The sequence below is a fragment of the Phodopus roborovskii genome, unplaced genomic scaffold (assembly GCF_943737965.1).
Source record: "Phodopus roborovskii unplaced genomic scaffold, PHOROB, whole genome shotgun sequence".
Taxonomy (NCBI): domain Eukaryota; kingdom Metazoa; phylum Chordata; class Mammalia; order Rodentia; family Cricetidae; genus Phodopus; species Phodopus roborovskii.
The window spans coordinates 32477503-32497188 of NW_026126433.1; the positions used below are offsets into that span (position 1 = coordinate 32477503).

At 39.1% G+C, this 19686-nt stretch overlaps 1 protein-coding gene across 1 annotated transcript in view; it reads left to right on the forward strand.

Moving 5' to 3' along the window:
- Nucleotides 1-19686, forward strand: part of Rc3h1 (ring finger and CCCH-type domains 1) — a 78306-nt gene that overhangs the window by 38191 nt on the left and 20429 nt on the right. Inside the window, exons 7-12 of the mRNA XM_051186073.1 lie at nt 7153-7285; nt 10766-10884; nt 13808-13920; nt 14439-14720; nt 15384-15598; nt 18752-19119. Coding sequence (XP_051042030.1) covers nt 7153-7285; nt 10766-10884; nt 13808-13920; nt 14439-14720; nt 15384-15598; nt 18752-19119 — 1230 coding nt within the window. The remainder of the gene's footprint in view (nt 1-7152; nt 7286-10765; nt 10885-13807; nt 13921-14438; nt 14721-15383; nt 15599-18751; nt 19120-19686) is intronic.

Sequence of the window (19686 nt, forward strand, 5' to 3'; positions counted from 1 at the left end):
TATCCCTTGAATATAGAATCAGAGAAGTTTGTACATTTTGCAAATCATCTAGGTTATTGTTATGTTCAATTGCTGCGAAGAGACACCATGGCCATGGCAACTCTTATAAAGGAAAGTATTTAATTGGGACTGATTAACACAAATTAAAAAAACCCTAGAGACAGATATTGTCTCTGAAGATCAGAGAAACAAAACAACCAAGCCAATAACTCTTACCTCTACCAAGATTAAAATGGGTTGTCCTGTTTCCACGAATCCTCCAAGTGCAATGCTCAGAGTTCCTATCTTCTCCTGTCTTATATTCCTTTCTATGCCAGCCATATCACTCCTGTCTCCACATCTCTAGTTCTTGGATTAAAGGCGTGAACTCTGTTACTCTTTAGACTGATTTCAGTCTTGTATAGGCCAGGGTTGCCTTGGACTCAGATCCATCTGCCTCAGTTTCATGAGTTGGGATCCACTGCCTGGCTCTGTGGCAGTGGCTAGCTTTGCATTTTGATCCCCAGTGGCTTTATTAGATCATAAACAATATATCACCACAGGCTGTCTTATAGTTTGAGAGTCTTAGTCCATTTTCCTTATGGTGGGAGCATGGTGGCATACAGGCAGACGTGGTAGCTGAGAGTCTATATCTGACTGTGCAGGCAGCAGGAAGAGAGATAGTCACTGGGCCTGGCTTGGGCTTCTGAAATCCTTTATCTATCTCTAGGGACATACTTCCTTTAACAAGGCCACACCTCCTAATCCCCCATCAAGTGGGGCCATCCCCTAATGGCCAAGTATTTAATTCAAATATGTGAGCCTTAGAGGGCCATTCCTATTGAAACCACCACAGTTAAGAATGTTAAAGGTCATTTGAATCTTGGTGTGCTGGCTTTAGAATATATTCTTGATTATTAGACCTCTGTCCACTTAGACTTTATCTCTTTCCTTGATCCCAAGCGTGACACTTTTTAAATAACAACTTAAGAATATTATATGGGATTTGTTTGGAAGGTAATTCAACAATGGCTGGCTGTGAATGTAAAGTTCAAGCATTCAGTAGTTGCTCAATCCATGAGGCTGAATATCTCAGCTGGCCTTCAGTATAGCTGAAAACCCAAAGAAGTCAGCTCTAATGCCAGTGAAGGAAAGTGAACTTGCTACAAAGGAGAGAGCAAGCAGGCAAAAAGCAAAAACTTCCTCCTTCCATGTCCTTTTATGTAGGCCACCAGCAGAAGGTGTAGCTGAGATTAGAGGTGTGTCTTCCCTCCTCAAAGAGCTGTATTAAAGGTCCAGACTAGAAGTGGATCTTCCTACTTCAAATTAAGCAAAACCCCCTCACAGGTGTGCCCTCCAATTTTGATTTTAGTAGATTCTAGAAATGAGCTTCATACAGTAACAAATATTCTAGAGTAATTTTCTCCTGTCACAATTTGAGTTTCATGCCCAGAGACCACTCTGTAACAAACAAGTAGAATATGTGATAAGTATGAGTGTTTTGTAATTACATAGAGCAATGTCAAGTAGAACTTTCATCACAATGAGAATGTTTACTATGTGTACCTTCCAAAGTGGAGATACTTCATTTTATGGTTTTTAAGAACTTGGTTGTTTTGTGCATTTGTTTCTTAGAGTTGTTTGTAGTGGCATTGTTTTGTGTTTTTGTTTTTCTCAGTTCCAAAGACTGAACCAAAGGCCTCAGGCATACTAGTTCTACACCTCTCTGCTGAGCACTTTGCACCTCTTAAATTACTGTAGCCCAGGGAGACCAGCTCCCAGAATTGCATCAGTGTTGCAGAAAGAATGTCTTTAGAGCAGTGGCACTTAGAAAAACTTCTCTATTTGAGGACTAGACTTTTCTATCTGAGGGTAATAACTTTTTCTTTTACTTCATCTTGAACAATCTCTCTACACAGTTACATCTCTTTACATACAGCTACATCCCCTTTCTCCATACCTGTCTTCTACTCTGTTATATTTCTTCAGATGTCTGCTACATCTCTCTTCTATATCACTCACACACCTACACATTTGTACACATTTCTCTCATACACATTCTCTCATTCACTCACTTATTCACTCACCCCCTCCTGCATCTCTCAAACTTCTCTCTCCATTTCTCACCCTTCTACTACTACAGAAAAGCCTCTGGACAAATATGAATCACACAGCACTTCTTAAGTAAATAATAAGAAACAGAGCCATACTAATCACACAGTTTGTCTCAGGCAAGCGATGTCGTCACACTGACCAGCCAGTGAGTAATGCTTAGCTGTGCACATAGTTCTAAGTGGTCTGGGTTCCCAGACAGAGAAAAACGTTGAAATTCAGAACTTAAACAATAAACAGTTAGTTGGCTGAAACTTGAGGTTAGGAATATATGCCTTACCATGATTCAGCAGCAATAAACACCTGGAAACTTGCATTGTGTATTCGTCTCCAGGGAGAACCAATCTATTTTGAATGTGCGCTAACATCTGAAATCAGCTGAATGTGTAAAAGGCTCTCTTTGTAGCTGAGAACTTTCCCAGTCAGTCTTGAGTAATGGAAAAAAATCATAGCATTCTATCCATCAGAATTATATAGATTAAGCAGAAATAATCTTCCTGACCATCCACAGCTATTATGTGCCCAGTAAATGGAATATTTATATGAAATAAACACACAGGCACATGAGAAAAACTACAGGCAGAAACAGCTAGTCAGTTACAGTCAGTGACCTCACAGCCCTTGCCAAGTGGGACTCCTCATTAGAGACTTATTCATCACGTGGGTTGTCACTTGCTGTATACTCCCCATGGCCTCCAGCATTGAACGGAAACTTTGTTGTTTTTTCATGACAGGATTTCTTTGCTGTGTATCCCTGGCAGTTCTGGAACTAGCATTGTAGACCAGGCTGGGCTTTAATACAGAGATCCACCTGCCTGTAAGGCTGGGGTCAAAGGTGTGCACCACCACTGCTTGGCTTGAACAGATTTGTTGTTGTCGTCGTCGTCGTTGTTTGTTTTAAACATTCTAAAAGCTTTAGAAGGCAGCTTTGGGGCTGTGCAGTTAGACTTTCTGTACACAGAGACCACTGGCCAACTCTCAAATAACCACACATAGACTTGATAGTAATTATAAATGCTCGGTCAATAGCCTAGGCTTGTAACTAGCTCTTACAAACTAAATTAACCCACGTTTCTTATCTAAGTTCATATTTCTTATCTGAGTTCTAATCTAAGTGACTAATGGCTTGCTAACTCATTTTCTATACTTCCTCTTCCTCTTGCTGAGACTCCACCCTCCTCCTCCCCGTCATCCTTCTGTTCTGGCTCTCCTGCCTAATTTCTTCCTGCTCAGTTAAAGGCCAGTCATTACTTTATTAATACAAAGATTGTTCCACAGCATTTTTGGGACCACCAGCTACCCAATAATGGCACAGCTTAGGCTTGTTCCCAACTAGTTCTTATAATTTAAATTAACCTGCTTCTGTTAATCTATATTCTGCCATGTGACTTTTTACCTTTCCTCCATTCTGTATGTTTGTGTGACTCCTTGTTTCTCTGGCATCTCTTACAGGCCTAGATTCATTCCAAGTTCCTCTTTCTGCCTAGAAATCCTGCCTCACCGCTCCTGCCTATTTCTATTTAGCTCTTTATTAAATCAGTCAGGTGCCTTAGACAGGCAGGGTAAAATGGTGACACATCTTTACACTGTTTATTCAGTCTCACAACAGCGTTGTGCCACTGTGTAAAAACCTGTGCTCTTGGGCCTGTTCCTAACATGTAAATAATAAAATCGGCCTTACTGGTGACTAGACAGTCCTTTTGCTCCTATCTCGTTCGTGACAATATCCATAGCACTGCAGCCTTCACTGGTACTGCACCACTCTGGAAAAAAGACAACAGTCCCCTTTTCATCCCTCAAAGCTGTAACAAATCCCTCCTGCTGCCTCCTCTTAGCCAAAGCAGCCAAAGATTAAGAGATTTTGGTTCATAGGTGGCCAGGCCCACAAGTACTTAACACAAGTTGAGCTCCACCTGGCACTTAATCACCTTGACAATGAATGCTGGGTACTGTAAGCCATGTTCCTGGGAGGCAGTTGTAATTCAATTAATCCTCAGGTTCCAATTCTTCAGTCTTCGGGCTTGCATACACTTTGAAAGCTCTGGTCATTGCCCTGGCTGCCAGCCAGTAGCAGTGATTCTTCCTTCTCCTAAAGTGCCAAGCATGTTCAGCACCTCCTGAACATGACGATAATGGTGAAGGCAGTTTTCACAGGCAGAGCTGTGTAAGGAAGACCATGGTGTACTCCCAAGTTCCAAGAGGCTGCCATTTGAACTGAAATTTTTAAGCTAATTAATTTAAGTTTAACCAAACATTAATAAGTCTGTCATTGTAAAGGAAAAATTGAGTTTATTAAAAATAACAATGCAGAGGCAGGCAGATCTCTTGAGTTCAAGGACAGCCAAGGCTACGTATGGGAACTTTGTCTCAAAAACAAGAAAGGCATTAATCATAATATATTAGCATATTTAATTGGTAGGAAAGAATTTAGCCTCAGTGATTAAAGAGTATACATCTAAATCTGGACATAGTGATACACGCTTCATTTCTGCTATGCAGGAAGATCAAGACCACATTCAAAACAGTGATTAAGATACATATACTGATTGAGTTTGTTTATGTTTTTTTAGAGACAGGGTTTCTCTGTGGACCAGGCTGGCCTGGAACTCAGAAATTTGCCTGCCCCTGCTTCCCAAGTGTTGGGGTTAAAGGCATGCTTCACTATGTCTGGCTGATTGAGTTTGAGTTTTATTTATTTTTCTTTCTGTTTTTCGAGACAGGGTTTCTCTGAAGTTTTGGAGCCAATCCTGGGACTAGCTCTTATAGACTAGGTCGGTCTCGAACTCGAAGAGATCCACCTGCCTCTACCTTCTGAGTGCCAAAATTAAAGGCATGCACCATCATCGCCCAGTGACTTTTATTTTTAAAACTATAAGTACATGAAAATATAAAGGCATGCCAGGATTCTAATGATAGTTTAATTCCTTTGTTTTTTGTTTTGTTTTTTAATGTATGCTTTTGAAATGACCTTTTATAGAATGATCTTTTGAGAGAGGAATTAGCTGCCAAAAGAGGTAAATTATAACATGAAAAATTAAAGACCCAGGGACAGTATTGGGGTTCAAGCTTCAAGCTGAAGATCAGAGAAGCAAAACAGCCAAGCCAGTAGATCTTACCTACTAAGCTGAAATGGCAATCCTGTCTCTACATGAATCCTCAGAGGCAAAAGCTGTGAATTCCTATCTCCTCTCCTTATACTCCTTTCTCTTCTCAGCCATATTCTGTCTTTACCTGCCTAGTGCTGGGATTAAAGGCGTGTGATCATAAATGCTATGATCAAAGGTGTGAGCTCTATTACTCTTCACTCTTGTGTAGGTCAGAGTAGCCTTGAACTCAAATCCTTCTGGTCTCCTGAGTCTTGGGATTACAGGTGTGCCACTAATGCCTAGTTTCTACAGCTAACTAGTGTGGCTGGCTTTGCTTTCTAATATTTAAGGCAATCTTTATTAAGTCAAAAATAACATATCCCCATACTAAATGTTTTCAAGTAAGAACTCATAGCACTGATACTAAATCAGCATTTCCCCAATTGAAAGTCCAATATACATGATCAGCAGAAGGGAGTTTGTGTGAGAGTATGTCTCAAAAATTTTAGAGAAATACACAACCTTCAAGAATTCCAAACTAAATCAGATTTTTTTTGAAGTATTTATTCCTTGATCAGTTCATCTTGATCATATCTACTCCAGCTGCCCTACCCCTTCCCCCCAAGACGATGTCTTCTTCATACCTTCATATTTATTCTCTATTTGGCTCCCCCCCACACATACACAATAATGCACCAAGTCTAATTAGTGATACCTGTATACACATGAGCATGGGGTTATATCCACAGGAACATGGGCAACCTACCAGGCCACATCCCTGAAGAAAAATAACCATCTCCAACAGTCATCAACTGTCAAAATCTTGTCAGCTAAGGCGGAGTCTCCTGAGTCCCCCTGACATGCTAGAATGGTGACTAACTTGATCTTTGTGCAGAGAACCATAGCCACCATGAGTTCATGAGCATAACAGCTGTGTCATATCTGGAAGATAGTTCATAGCTCTTCTTCCCATCCTCTAGCTTTTACATTCTTTACACTCCTTCTTTCATATTTCCCCAGTCTTGGTAGTGGTGGTTTGGTAGAGATGTGGTGTTTAGGTCTGAATGGAACTTTTGACCAGTTAGAAGTCTCGTAACTGCTGACCATGCAGAAAGAAGCATCTCTGGTCAAGGTTGAGAAAAGAACTACTGATCTGTAGGTATAAACAAAAATATTAAAGCAGTTTGGTGACATATCCATCTAGCAAAACAGAAGTAGGTTCACCCATGAGCCTGTGACCTCCTTGGCCATGCTTTTTGACAGGTTTACAATACCAGATGTGGAATAGGCTTATTATATTCCAGTTTAAAAGGCCTACTGGTTAACCCATAACCTTCATGCCACATTGCATTGATAGGTACTGGTTCGCATGCAGGGTCCACTGCTGGGTGAGACTATTGTTGATTGTCAACTCCAGCAGCTGGCATAGAGAAGGAGGAAGGAGCCCTATCAGTTCCAGTTTGATTTCTCTATGTCCTGCAATGAAAATATAACAGGATTTTTTTTTTTCAGCTGTCCTAGACATTTGAAATTATTTGGACTATTTAATAGATGAAATTCAGTTGTATGGTTTATACATTTAATGTCCTTATCTTTGGTCTTAAGAACTTTGAACTCATTCAGCATGACTGTGAGTAGTCATTGGCATTATTCTATCATCTGACATTATTTGTAGATTATACTTCCAATTTCAGTATTTGGAATGACTACCAAGAACCCAACTAAAAGGTGGTATCAGAAGAAAGGCCTCACATTTGAAGGATGTGATATCAGAGGAAACATAGTACTGAGCTGTGGGTAGAGAGAAAGATCTTGTTTAGGTAGTAAGTAATTCAGTCTGCCCAAAGGATAAGTTAGGTGCATAAACACAAACTAAGATTAATAAATTGTAGAAATGAAGGTGTAAGTAAACCGTGTTTTAAATGGATTATTGATCTTTTAAATAGGAAATTAATATTTTCCTTTTTCTTTTAAGTTGCAGACCCCTGCCTCTTTTGCACAGAGTGTTCAGGAGCTAACTATTGCTCTCCAGCGGACTGGAGACCCAGCGAACTTGAACCGACTAAGACCCCACTTGGAGCTACTAGCAAACATTGACCCTAGTCCAGGTAAAGGCAAGAGAAATTAATGGACTATTTATGTGTACCTTGGTACTGCTTGGTGATTCTTCAATTATCTTTTGTTATATTCCTCTGGAGTTTTCCAATGTTGTTTTCCCATATATTTTTCAGCTACATTTTAGGTTTTGCCCCAGATAATACCTCCTTTATCTCATTAATTTGCCTCCACAAAAATTCATTCAGTACTTTGTTTTATTGCTTACTTCACTAAGAAAATAGCTGTCCTTCATAATCTTGCCACATGCTGTATTTTATTTAACCTTCTCAAATCTTTGTCACACTTGTTTTCTCAGCTTTCTTTTAGTTGCAGTTCCATTTATTTTCTCATAACAGTTCTTGTTCCACTAATTATTCTCTTTCAAAGCTTTACTTGGCTTTCCTTTCTCACCCCTCCTTGCCCGAAAATGTACCCAATGTATCTCAGCATTTACTTCTATTGCAGAGCTAACATATTACTACTACTACTACTACTACTACTACTACTACTACTACTACTACTACTTACTACTACTACTACTACTATTACTACTACTACTGTTACCTAGTCAATATTTCCAGAGATGACATCAAGTACTTAAACTCCTTCCTATATTTTCAGCATTACCTATGTTGGATGCTTCTTTGACACAGAAAAGCTTCTGCTGCTTTGTTTTTATGCATCAGTCCACCCTACTTCCATCCACAGAAGTGGTGTCTGTACCATTGGAGCTGTTTCCTCCACATTCTTAGCATGAAGTGTTCTCTTTATTTATAAAGTAGATTTCCAGAGAGCTCTTGTCAAGACTGGTGTCATCACTCCAGACCCCTTTCTTTTCCCAAATCTTCCTGATGTCCAACATCATCTTCTCCGTGTTTCAGAGTGAGCTCATCTTTGATGCCCGTTATCCCAGCTGTGTTCTTTTGTCTTGTGTGAATGCTGTTTCACTTGCTCTACAACTCTTTGAAACATAGGGTTGATCTGTCTTCTTTGGTAAGGCCCCTAGGCCAGAAGAAAGCACTGGCTTTCTTGGAGCTGGAGTTGTTGTGAGCTGCCCTCTGGAAAGCAGTGCTTGTTTTTGACTGTTTGGCTGTCTCTTTAGCCCCCACAGCAAGGCTTGTTGCTCTTTGTCTTTGAATCACTTTTCTTGACTTCCGGACCATCCCATTCTTTTAATTTCATTTGTTATTGCCGTCTGATGATTTTACATGTCCATAATCTCTGACCTTTTGAATGTCAATTTATACTCATTCCCAAGATTATCTTATATCTTTAAATGTCATTATGGAACAAATTTGCCACATTTCATCAGTTCTAGGGTCTTTTTAAAATTCATTTTTAGATTTATTTTTATTGTCTGTGTGTTAGGCTTTTGTTTGCATGTGTGACTCTCTTCATGCCTGGTATCTTTGGAGGTCAAAAGTGGGTATCAGAGTTCCTGGAATTGGAGTTAAAGATGGTTGTGAGCCATTGTGCAGTCTGAATTTTTTGTTAGCTTGTCGGTTTGTTTGGTTTGGTTTTTTGTTGTTGATGTTTTTATTTTTGTTTGTTTGTTTTTTATTTTCAAGACAGGGTTTCTTGTTTTTCTGTGGCTTGGGAACCAGACTGGCCTTGAATTCACATAGGTCTGCCTTCCTCTGCCTCCCAAGTGCTGGGGCTAAAGGCATGTGCCACCAATGCCTAGCTTTTTGTTGTTTTAGTTTTTTTCTAAAACTGAATAAAATATATTTATACTTTGTACAGTGGTATACATTCATCTTTTCCCCCAAAATATAGTGGCATGTGTGTTAATTGATGGTCTTTTAGGTCTAAACCCATTTTTCCAGCACTGTGTTATGTGTGTATCCATCTAGTTGCTCTCCCAGTCTAGCAGTCCTCTTGAACGTCTAGTAAACATTTCTGACTTCCTCTGTCCAAATGTGGAGCCTTAATCCCTACCCTCCTAGTGACTACTCCATTCTTCCATTTATTGGTCCAGAATCCTTAGACCCTGTTTCTCCTCTCTCTCTCTCTCTCTCTCTCTCTCTCTCTCTCTCTCTCTCTCTCTCTCTCTCTCTCTCTCTCTCTCTCACACACACACACACACACACACACACACACAATAATTCATTAGCACATTGCCTGGGCTCTTTCAAAATCCAGTGACCTTCTCTACTGTCGCAGCTCTCCATGTGGATATGGACTAATTGCCTATTTTGCATGGCATTTCAATTCTTTGTGCTGTTACTTCTCTGCTCAGAAATTTTATAATATATTTCCTTCACTCAGGATAGAAATTAAAATCTTTTTTTGTGATGTAAGGTGATCCAAGGTGATCTCTCATCATGGTCTTGTCTTCCATTACTTCTAAATTTCTAACCACCGTGGAAGATGCCAATCATAATCCTACACCAAGGTCTTTACACTTTTCTGAATAGAACGTTTCTCCCTTAATAATTTACTGAACATGTTAAAAACCCATCTTTTGGGTCTTTAACTACATCTAACATTTATTTATTTATTTATTTATTTATTTATTTGTTTGTTTATTTATTTTCTATTCTATTTATTTCTGTATTTTTAAAACTTCAGGAGTAGAAACCAGGGCCTTGAAGTATGTTATACAACATTGTACCCCTGTACCATATCCCTCATCTGTATTTTCAGGGAGACCTTCTCTGTCTAAAGTTTACACATACTTGTTCCACTTTTCTTTGCTCTGTTTTTTTTAATTCATCATTATCTAAGTACTTTTATATTTTTATCATCTGTCTTTATTGTCTAGATCTTTACCTCAAGTAATTTATTTTGATTATTATTACCTCTCCAGCAGGTAGAATAATAATACTTCAGATAGGGTTAGTGGTCCAAAAGGTGGTCTTTTTGTGTGATTATTGGCTTTTTTATTTTTATTTTCAAACCTGATTCTCCCTCCCAGAGTTGAAATGCCATATGTGTTTAAAACCCAGTTCAAATGTCACCTACAGTAATCTTATAAAGAATTCATCTATAAAAATGTCTTTTCACTTCCTTTTGTGTGTTTTACATGTACATGTGTGTGTTTGGTGGCAGTTTAAGAGAGAAAGGGTTTATTTTAGCTCACAGCTCAAGGTACAGGCTATTATTGGCAGAGAAATCAAGACTGTGGGAGCTTAAAATAGCTGCTCATACCACATTCACAATCAGAAAAGAGAGAGGGATGAATGAATGCAAACTATTGTTTAGTTTACTTTCTCCATTTTATACAATCCATGATTTGCCCAGGGAATGGTCTTGTCACAATAAAGGTGGGTCTTTTTCTACAACTTTAAGTTAATATAAAATAATCCCTGACAAGCACACCCAGGTGATTCATGGTTCTTTTAAGTTGATACCACTAACCATCTCTGATAATTAAGTGTCTGTAATGATTACTTGATTGATTCAAAGTGCTGATAGTACTTCCTTCATTGGTTTAATATTGATAAAATATTGCATAGATTATAGGTTTCATTTAATTTTTAATTTTATAGATGCACCTCCTCCAACCTGGGAACAGTTAGAAAATGGCCTGGTTGCTGTACGTACAGTAGTACATGGACTAGTTGATTATATTCAGAACCACAGCAAAAAAGGAGCAGACCAGCAGCAGGTAAGGATTGCTGTTTGAAATCTGCAAATAACCCACTCAGGGTAGACCTGGAAACTGGCCAATGTAGGTATAGATACAAAACAGAAAATAATAGTAAATTTTTTTTATTTATTTTTTTACGATCCAATCCCAGTTCCTCCTCCTCCCACTCCTTCCAATACCCCCTCCTCCCATCTGCAGATTCCCCATTTGTCAGATCTGAGTCAGTGGTCTCTCACTGGCTTGGGTCAGCTGATTGTGTAAAATAATGAATATTTTAAGACTGATTGTAGGGACTGGAGAGGGGCTCAGTGGTTAAGAGCACTGGCTGCTTTTCCAGAGAACACAGGTTCAAGTCTCAGCACCCACATGGTGGTTCAGTCTCCTGTAACTCCAGTTCCAGGGGAAACAGATACTCTGTTCTGACCTCTGTGGGTACCAGGCATGCACTGGTGTACAGACATAGATGTAGGCAAAACACCTATACATACAAAATAATTAAAATTTTTTTTCTAAAAGATTCTGTAGAAATTATAAGTTAGCAGGGTTAGCAGTGTGTTAGTTTTGCTTAAGTGATTTTATCTTACAATAATTCTTAATGGTCATTGTTCTGGGATTATTTCACTTCAGATATAGCAATATTTCATGGATAACAGTAGATTCTATGGTAAAGCTTACTCCATTTAAAAATGGTTACTGTCTTCACTTCATAGTGCATTTCAATTTGATAATGTCACTTTTTGGTACCAATGCTATATACCACTAGTACTTATAATACTCATTACATTAGTGTGACAAATTATCTTCTAATTTTAAAAAGCTTTTTATATTTTTTTGTGTATGTGTGTGGACATACATTTGGAGGTGAGAGGACAACCTTGTGGATCCTAGAGATCAAACTTGGGTTTGTAGACTTGGCAGCATCACCCACTGAATGTTCTTGTTGGTCCAGATTTTGTGATTTTTTTTTTTTTTTAGTAGATAGTTATATGTTATATGATAGAATATTAGAAGAATATACATTTTGAAAGTCTTCTTGGTGTTATTTTTTATGAGGCGGTCTCATGTAGTTCACTGTTAATCCCACTGGATGAACGTAAATACCATTAACTAAATTCTTTGATCAAATTATGCAAGCTTTATTTTTTGTCAGACAGGGCTATTTCCCTAAATTGGGGTTTATATTAGCCCCCAAACTGCAAGGCTATGGGTTTTCAGATATTTAGGAACTTAACAGAACATCTCAAAAATTATTTGGCAGCATATCTTATCAGGGTGGAGGTCAGGATATAAGGTGTGTAGGACCTGTCAAATTCCAGAAAATGGGTCAAGACGTGGTCAATCCCAAGTTTTACAAAAACTTGGAATGAACTTATTTTGACCTTGTAACAAGATGGAGTCAATCTGGTCTGTCACTATCTAGCCATGAGCTCACTGTATAGTTGAGAAAGACTGAACTCCTTGATATCCCTGCCTCTATCCCTAAATCCTGGGACTGCTAGTATGTTCCACAATGCCTCATATATACCTTTTAAAGTCTTAAACTCTTTCAAGGATGGAAAAAGAACCTGGAAATTTATTGAGAAAGAAATGTTTAATATTTTATGTGTATGTATATATTTTTCTGTGTATGTATGTGTACCATGTTAGGCCTGGTGCCCTCATAAGTCAGGAGAGGGCATTGGGCCCCCTTGAACTCATTACAAATGGCTTTAAGTGCAGGGAACTGAACTGAACTGAACCCCAGTCCTCTACAAAAGGCTCTTCACCACTGTGTCAGATCTTGCTCATTTATAATTTTTGGTGCCACATGTATTTGAGAATATCAGCATGTTAAAAAAAATGACTTAAAAATTTTTTTCTTTGAGAAGCTTATACAGTGGTGATCATGTTCATTCCCCAGCTCCTCTCCTTAACTCCTCCCAGACTCACCCATACATCCAACTTTAATAACCCATCAGCTGCAATTCGTACTATCTATATACTTCTGAGTGTGAGGCCAGCCCCTGGAGCTTGGTCAACATACTTCAAGTCTTCCTTCAGAAGCCATCCACTGTTGAGACCTCCTCTGTTGGGTTGGGAGCTCATGAGCCTCTTCCTATTCCATGCTAGAATCTGTACTGTCTCTACACAAGTTCATGAATGCTCTGGTCTTGTCATGTACAGTCTTTCTGCCAGATCTATCTATGATGGTCTCAAGCCTTGGTGTAGAGGTGTGTGTGTGTGTGTATGTATGTATGTATATGTGTGTAGTGTGCACATATGACATAAACCTGATTCACTTGTGACTTCACTCTGCTCTGTGAGCAGTTGTGAGTTTCTGTGTTCACCCCCTTCCACTGCACAGAGAAATTTCTCTGATGCAACCTGAGAGCTGCATCAACCCCAGTTCAGGACTGCTCCAACCCTCAGGCTGTATTGTTTTAGTAGAAGCACTTTTATTTTCAATGTGTAAGGGTATTTTGTCTGCGTATACATGTATGTGTTTAGTACCTGTGAAGGCCAGAAGAGGATGCCTAATTTTTAATTCCCTGGAACTAGAGTTCTAGATGGTTGTAAACTGCAATGTGGGGACTGGGAATTGAAGAGCAGCCTTAATTTTGAGCTCTTATACTTTAAAATTTTAAATTTGGACCTGAAAAGATAGATCTCTCCACATTAAGTTCAATACCTGGAACCCAGTAAAAGCGTAAGGAAAGAACCTCCACAAAATTGTCCTCAGACTTCCATTGTACCCCCCCCCACACACACACAAAGAATAAATAATTAAAATTTAGTTTTGAACGCTGAGATCCTCCCCCCTATACTTTTGCTCTGGATAGTTTAGATACATGTGAGAATTAACTTAAATTCTTCTGTGCTGTCAGAGTCCTAACCTTTTAACATAAAATTTATATTTGTTATTGTATGTTTTGTTTTATGTCTGTTTTTGCCTTGGTCTTAGCCTCCACAGCATAGCAAATACAAAACATACATGTGTCGAGATATGAAGCAGAGGGGAGGATGCCCTCGTGGGGCCAGCTGTACATTCGCACACTCACAAGAAGAACTGGAAAAGTAAGTATGAAAACCATGCGATGCATACTTTGGGATAAGGGGATAAGGAATAATTTGTTGGCTTTAAGAAATAAAAAAAAAGAATCATCCATTTCTCTTCGATGCATAAAAAACTTATGAATTAAGTATTATTAAGTGTGTGTGTGTGCGTTGGGTTTTTTTTGTTTGTTTGTTTGTTTGTTTTTGTTTTTTATTTGGGGGTGTGGGAATTGAGACAGGGTATAGCTCTGGAACCTATTCTGGAACTTGCTCTGCAGACCAGGCTGACCTGGAACTTACAAAGATCTGCCTGCCTCTGCTTCCTGAGTGCTGGGATTAAGGTGAATTAAGGATATTTCTTTATATATATATATTGGTTTTATTGCCATTGTTCTATAAATGGGAAGCTATATTTTATCATTAACTAGATATCAAAAGGAGTAATTTTCACACAAAGTTCTAGTACTTTTAAACAATTATAACTGAATTTTACTAAGTGCACAATATATTTTTAGCTGAAACATTTGCTTTTTATGTAGATTTCGTAAAATGAACAAACGTCTGGTTCCCAGAAGACCTCTGAGTGCCTCTTTGGGTCAACTTAATGAGGTGGGCCTGCCTTCAGCACCTATACTTCCCGATGAAAGTGCAGTGGACTTGTCCAGCAGGAAGCCGCCTACACTACCAAATGGGATTGTATCGACAGGGGCCACAGTAACACAGCTGATTCCACGTGGGACAGACCCCAGCTACGATTCTAGTCTGAAGCCAGGGAAGCTGGACCACCTGAGCAGCAGTGCTCCTGGGTCCCCTCCTGACCTGTAAGTCTTCCTTATAAACTGAGTAGAGGGGAAAGAAATGTTCAGTTCTAAAGACAGTACTTATTGGGTTTTGTTGTTTTTTTTCTTCTGTTTTAAGTCTGTCCTTTAACTCACTTCATAGCCAAAAATAACCTTGAAAATCTGATTCTCCTGCTCTCAGCTCCCAGGTACTGACCGGGATTGCAGGCATGCAGTGCCACGCCCAGCTATGTTGTGATGGGGAATGAATCCAACAACTGAGCTGCATCCCGGCCCCAAAATATACATATATTGTTTATCTGTTTTGTTTTTTGAGACGGGGTTTCTCTGTAACTTTGGAAACTGTCTTAGAACTTGCTCAGTTGGCCAGACTGGTCTCAAATTCACTCACTGAGATCTGCCTATCTCTGCCTCCCAAGTGCTGGGATTAAAGGTATTCCTACCACCTCTGGCCCCCCAAAAGTATTTTTTTTGCCTTTGTTGTGTTGCCTTTTACTTCTTTCTCCTACACTGTTATTTTCTTTAAAGGAAGGTTAATTTTGTTTTAATTTGCAGAAGAGATTAACATTCGAATATATCAGTTTTCCAAATACTATTAGTTTTTTTTTATGTGAAACATTTAATTTACATTAAAAGTATATTTTAAAGACTTTAAATTTGTCTTGTATAATTTTGTTTCCTTAGGCTGGAGTCTGCCCCTAAGAGTATTTCTGCCTTACCTGTGAATCCACATCCTGTACCTCCAAGGGGACCAACAGATCTGCCTCCCATGCCTGTCACCAAACCAATTCAGATGGTACCTCGAGGTTCTCAGTTATATCCACCACAACAAGCGGATGTTTATTATCAGGATCCTCGAGGAACTGCCCCAGCATTTGAGCCATCACCTTATCAGCAGGGTAATGTTTTTCATATAAGTCATTCATATTTATCATACAGGTAAAAAGGATAAAGCTATTAGTTTTATAGACTGGATTAACATTTACTGAGTAAGTATATTGAGTAAACCTGACCAAGAATGAAAAAGAAATATGTAGTGAATGCAAACTAAATTTACTGTATGGTTTCTGTCTTAGTTAGGTTATAAACACCATCAAGTTGGGGAGGAAAATATTTATGTGGCTTGTACTTCCATATTGCTGTTTATCACTGAAGGAACTTGGGACAGGAACTCAAATAGAGCAGGATCCTGGAGGCAGGAACTGGTGCAGAGGCCATGGAGGGTGCTGCATACTGGCTTGCTCCCTATGGCTTCTTCAACCTGCTTTTTTATAGAACCCAGGACTATCATCCCCAGGATGGAACCACCCACAATGGGCTGGGCCCTCCCCTATTGATCACTAATTAAGAAAATGCTTTACAGCCAAGCATGGTGGTAATCACAGCACTTACAAGGAAGTGACAGGTAGACCTCTGAGTTTGAGGCCAGCCTGGTTTACAGAGTTTGTTCTGGGACTGCCAAGGTTATTATGCAATAAAACCCTGTCTTGAAAACCCAAAAAGAAAATAAAAAGAAGAAAAATGTTTTACAGTGAGATTTTTATGGAGGCATTTTCTCAATTAAGGTTCCCTCCTTTCAGATCCCTCTAGTTTGTGTGTCAAGTTGCTGTTAAGACTAGCTAGCAGCTTCCTTCCTTTCAGTTATCAGTATTGACCTTGGAATATATCTAAAGTTCTGCATACAAGTCTTTAGAGCAGCAGTTCTCAACCTGTGGTTCATGACTCCTTTGGCAAGCTTCTATCTCCAAAAATGAAGAACTGTATTAAAGGTTTGCAGCATTAGGAAAGTTAAGAACCACTGCTTTTGGGGTTCTGTAGTATAAAGTCAGCTTAATAATAGTAAAGAATAGGTCAGTGTGTTGGTACGTGCCTTTAACCCCAGCACTCGGGTGGGGCAGAGGCAGAAAAGATTAAAGGGAATGATGAAATTTCAAACTAAAATATTGGCTCTGTCATAGACAGGTTTTGTTGTTTTAATGGTAATAAAGTATTTTTCCTGTAGGATTTCATCTTAAGTCACATGTCATCTCTTCATTCAGAACTAGTGAATTTTTACAGTTATTGCTTATTTATTGTTTGGATTCATTCATTTATTTATTTTCTTTGAGGCAGTTGCCTGCAGTGTGTATACCAGGCAGTGGTGGCACACACCTTTTATCCCAGCACTCTGGAGGCAGAGGCAAGAGGCAAGCCTAATCTACAAAGCTACACAGAGAAATCCTGTCTCAGAAAACAAACCAAAAAAAAAAAAAAAAAAAAAAAAAGGAAAGAAAGAAGAATTTCACTGTGGTCCAGACTGGCCTTGAATATGAGGATCCTTTTGCCTCACCCTGCTGAGTGCTAGGATTGCAGGCACCCAGTATATGAATAGATTTTGGTTGATACAACATGACTGATAGAGGTTATGAAAGAATCTGACTTGATTTTTATCTTATGAAAAAGCTGTAGCTGTTCTTATTCAGATAGCCAGTGTGTAGCATTATACTGTATCCAGAAGGGTTCAGTTACCAAAGGCAGAAATCTTTGTAGCTATATTAAACACACAAAGGCTTAGTGGAGAAATGGGTTCCTTCCATATTGATGGAAGTACTAAGGGAGCAAGCTTAAGCTAGGTCTTTAGAAAATGAATCCTAGAAGAGCACTGCTTAGCTGGTGTGGAGAGCAGAAATAAACCTTTGGTCTTAACTGGTGGTTCCAGGTGAGAGTCTGCTGCCACAGTTGTCTCAAGAACTCTAGATCCATAGGAACCACTAGAAGAATAAGAAGTGGGCCTTTTTATTTTTAAATTATTTTGAGTCCAATGCAATGTGTTGAACATACTTCTATCAGTGCTTCACTTTACCATCCTCCTCCCATCCTTTCCTATCCAGCTTTGTGTTTCCCTCTTCACTGTTGATTTTCTTTCCCCATCAAGTTCAGGTTGTGTTGCTGTGCTGCTCAGCTAATTTTGGGAGTAGGACCTGCTTGGTAATAGCCTACCAGGGGTCACATTAAAAGGAAAACAGACTCTCCCTCTCTCAGCAGCTGTCAAATGGTAATAGTTCCTCAGCTAGTGGTAAGATTGCATGTCCACCTTCCCTCCTCTATGCTGGGACTTTTTTTTTTTTTTCTGGCTGGAGCTTGTGTAGGTCTTGTGCAAGCTGTGTTATGAGCAGTAGACCTGTGGCATAGCATATCTAGCACATAATAGAGTTCCTGTAACTCTACAGGAGAGCAGGGCCTGGTAGAGCAGGCCCATTAATTCCAGTTACTGAAGAGCCTGAGGCTTTAGGAGCTCAAGTTCTAGACATGCCTGAGATACAAAGTGACTTTGGTGCTAATCTGGGCAATTTTCAGAAGACCCTATCTCAAAATAAAATATTTTAAAAAGGGCTAAGAATCTAGCCCTCAGTAATAAAGTGCTTGACCAGTAATTATACAGTCTTGAATATAAAAGTCTAAAGATGAAAAACTAAAGTAGAACCTGAGCATCACAATGCTTGTGAAATGTACTTTAAAAAAATTTCTAGGGCTGGAGATGGCTCAGAATTTAAGAGCACTGCCTTCTCTTCCAGAGGTCCTGAGTTCAATTCTCAGCAGCCACGTGGTGTCTCGCAATCATCTATAATGAGATTTGGTGCCCTCTTCTGATATGCAGGCAGAACAGTGTTTACATAATAAATCAGTCTTTTTTTAAAAAATTAAAAAAAAAAATTCCAGTGAATGTATTGCATAAGGACAAACCAAGAAGGAAGGATTAATTTACTATTTTAGATTTTATGTAGATTGCTTTTCCATTTATTTTCAGTAGTTAATTGGAAGAAGAAATGGTTTCTCAGATATTGAATTCAGGGTCTTGCCAGTCCCAAGCAAACACTACCACTGAGCTGGACTCCTGATACTAAGGAATTTTCATAAAGCTAACCTCAGTATACAAGTATTGTAAAAGTTTATAAAGAAATGAGTAAATTATAACCCTTACATGTTTCAATATTTTAAAAGGAAAAATAAAAGCTTATATAGAAAAGCAGATGTGCTCACTATTGTTTTGGGTTCTCTTTTGTATTGTACAGGCATGTACTATCCTCCACCACCATGTGTGTCCCGCTTTGTACGACCTCCACCATCTGCTCCTGAACCTGGTCCTCCATACTTGGATCATTATCCACCCTACCTCCAAGATCGTGTCATAAACTCTCAGTATGGCACACAGCCACAACAGTACCCTCCTATGTACCCACCTCACTATGATGGCCGTCGTGTATACCCTGCTCAGTCTTATACAAGAGAGGAGATTTTCCGGGAAAGCCCTATACCCATTGAGATTCCATCTGCAGCAGTACCATCCTATGTGCCAGAATCCAGAGAACGATACCAACAGGTAGAGGGTTACTATCCAGTGGCTCCTCATCCAGCTCAGATTAGACCTTCATATCCCAGGGTATGCTATATATTTTTTTTAACTTATTAATTTATATTTATGAGCATTCATATTTTGCTATGGTAATAACCTTTTTGCTTCCTTTTTTTAATATGAAAACATCTTTTTTCTGTTTTAAAAAAAAAAAAATGATGTATTTATTATGTATCTAGTGTTCTGCCTACTGGCCAGAAGAGGGGACTGGATCTCAATTATAGATAGTTGTATGAGCCACTATACAGTTGCTGGGAATTGAACTTGGGCCCTCTAAGAAGACCCAGTGCTCTTAACCTCTGGCCACCTCTCCAGCCCTGAAAACATCTATTTCTTAAATAATTTTTAGAAACTTTATTTTTATATATGTATGTATAATTGTATGGTGTGTGTGTGTGTGAGAGAGAGATGGGGAGAGAGAGAGAGGATACAGGTGTATAAGTATGTGTGTCACCACACACTTGGGTCAGTGGACAACTTGGAGTGTAAGTTCTTACTTTCTACCTTGTTTATAGGGTCTCTCTTGTTCTTTCTGCTGCTCAGCATACTCCAGATTAGCTTGTCTACAAGCTTCCAGCTGATTCTTCTGCCTAT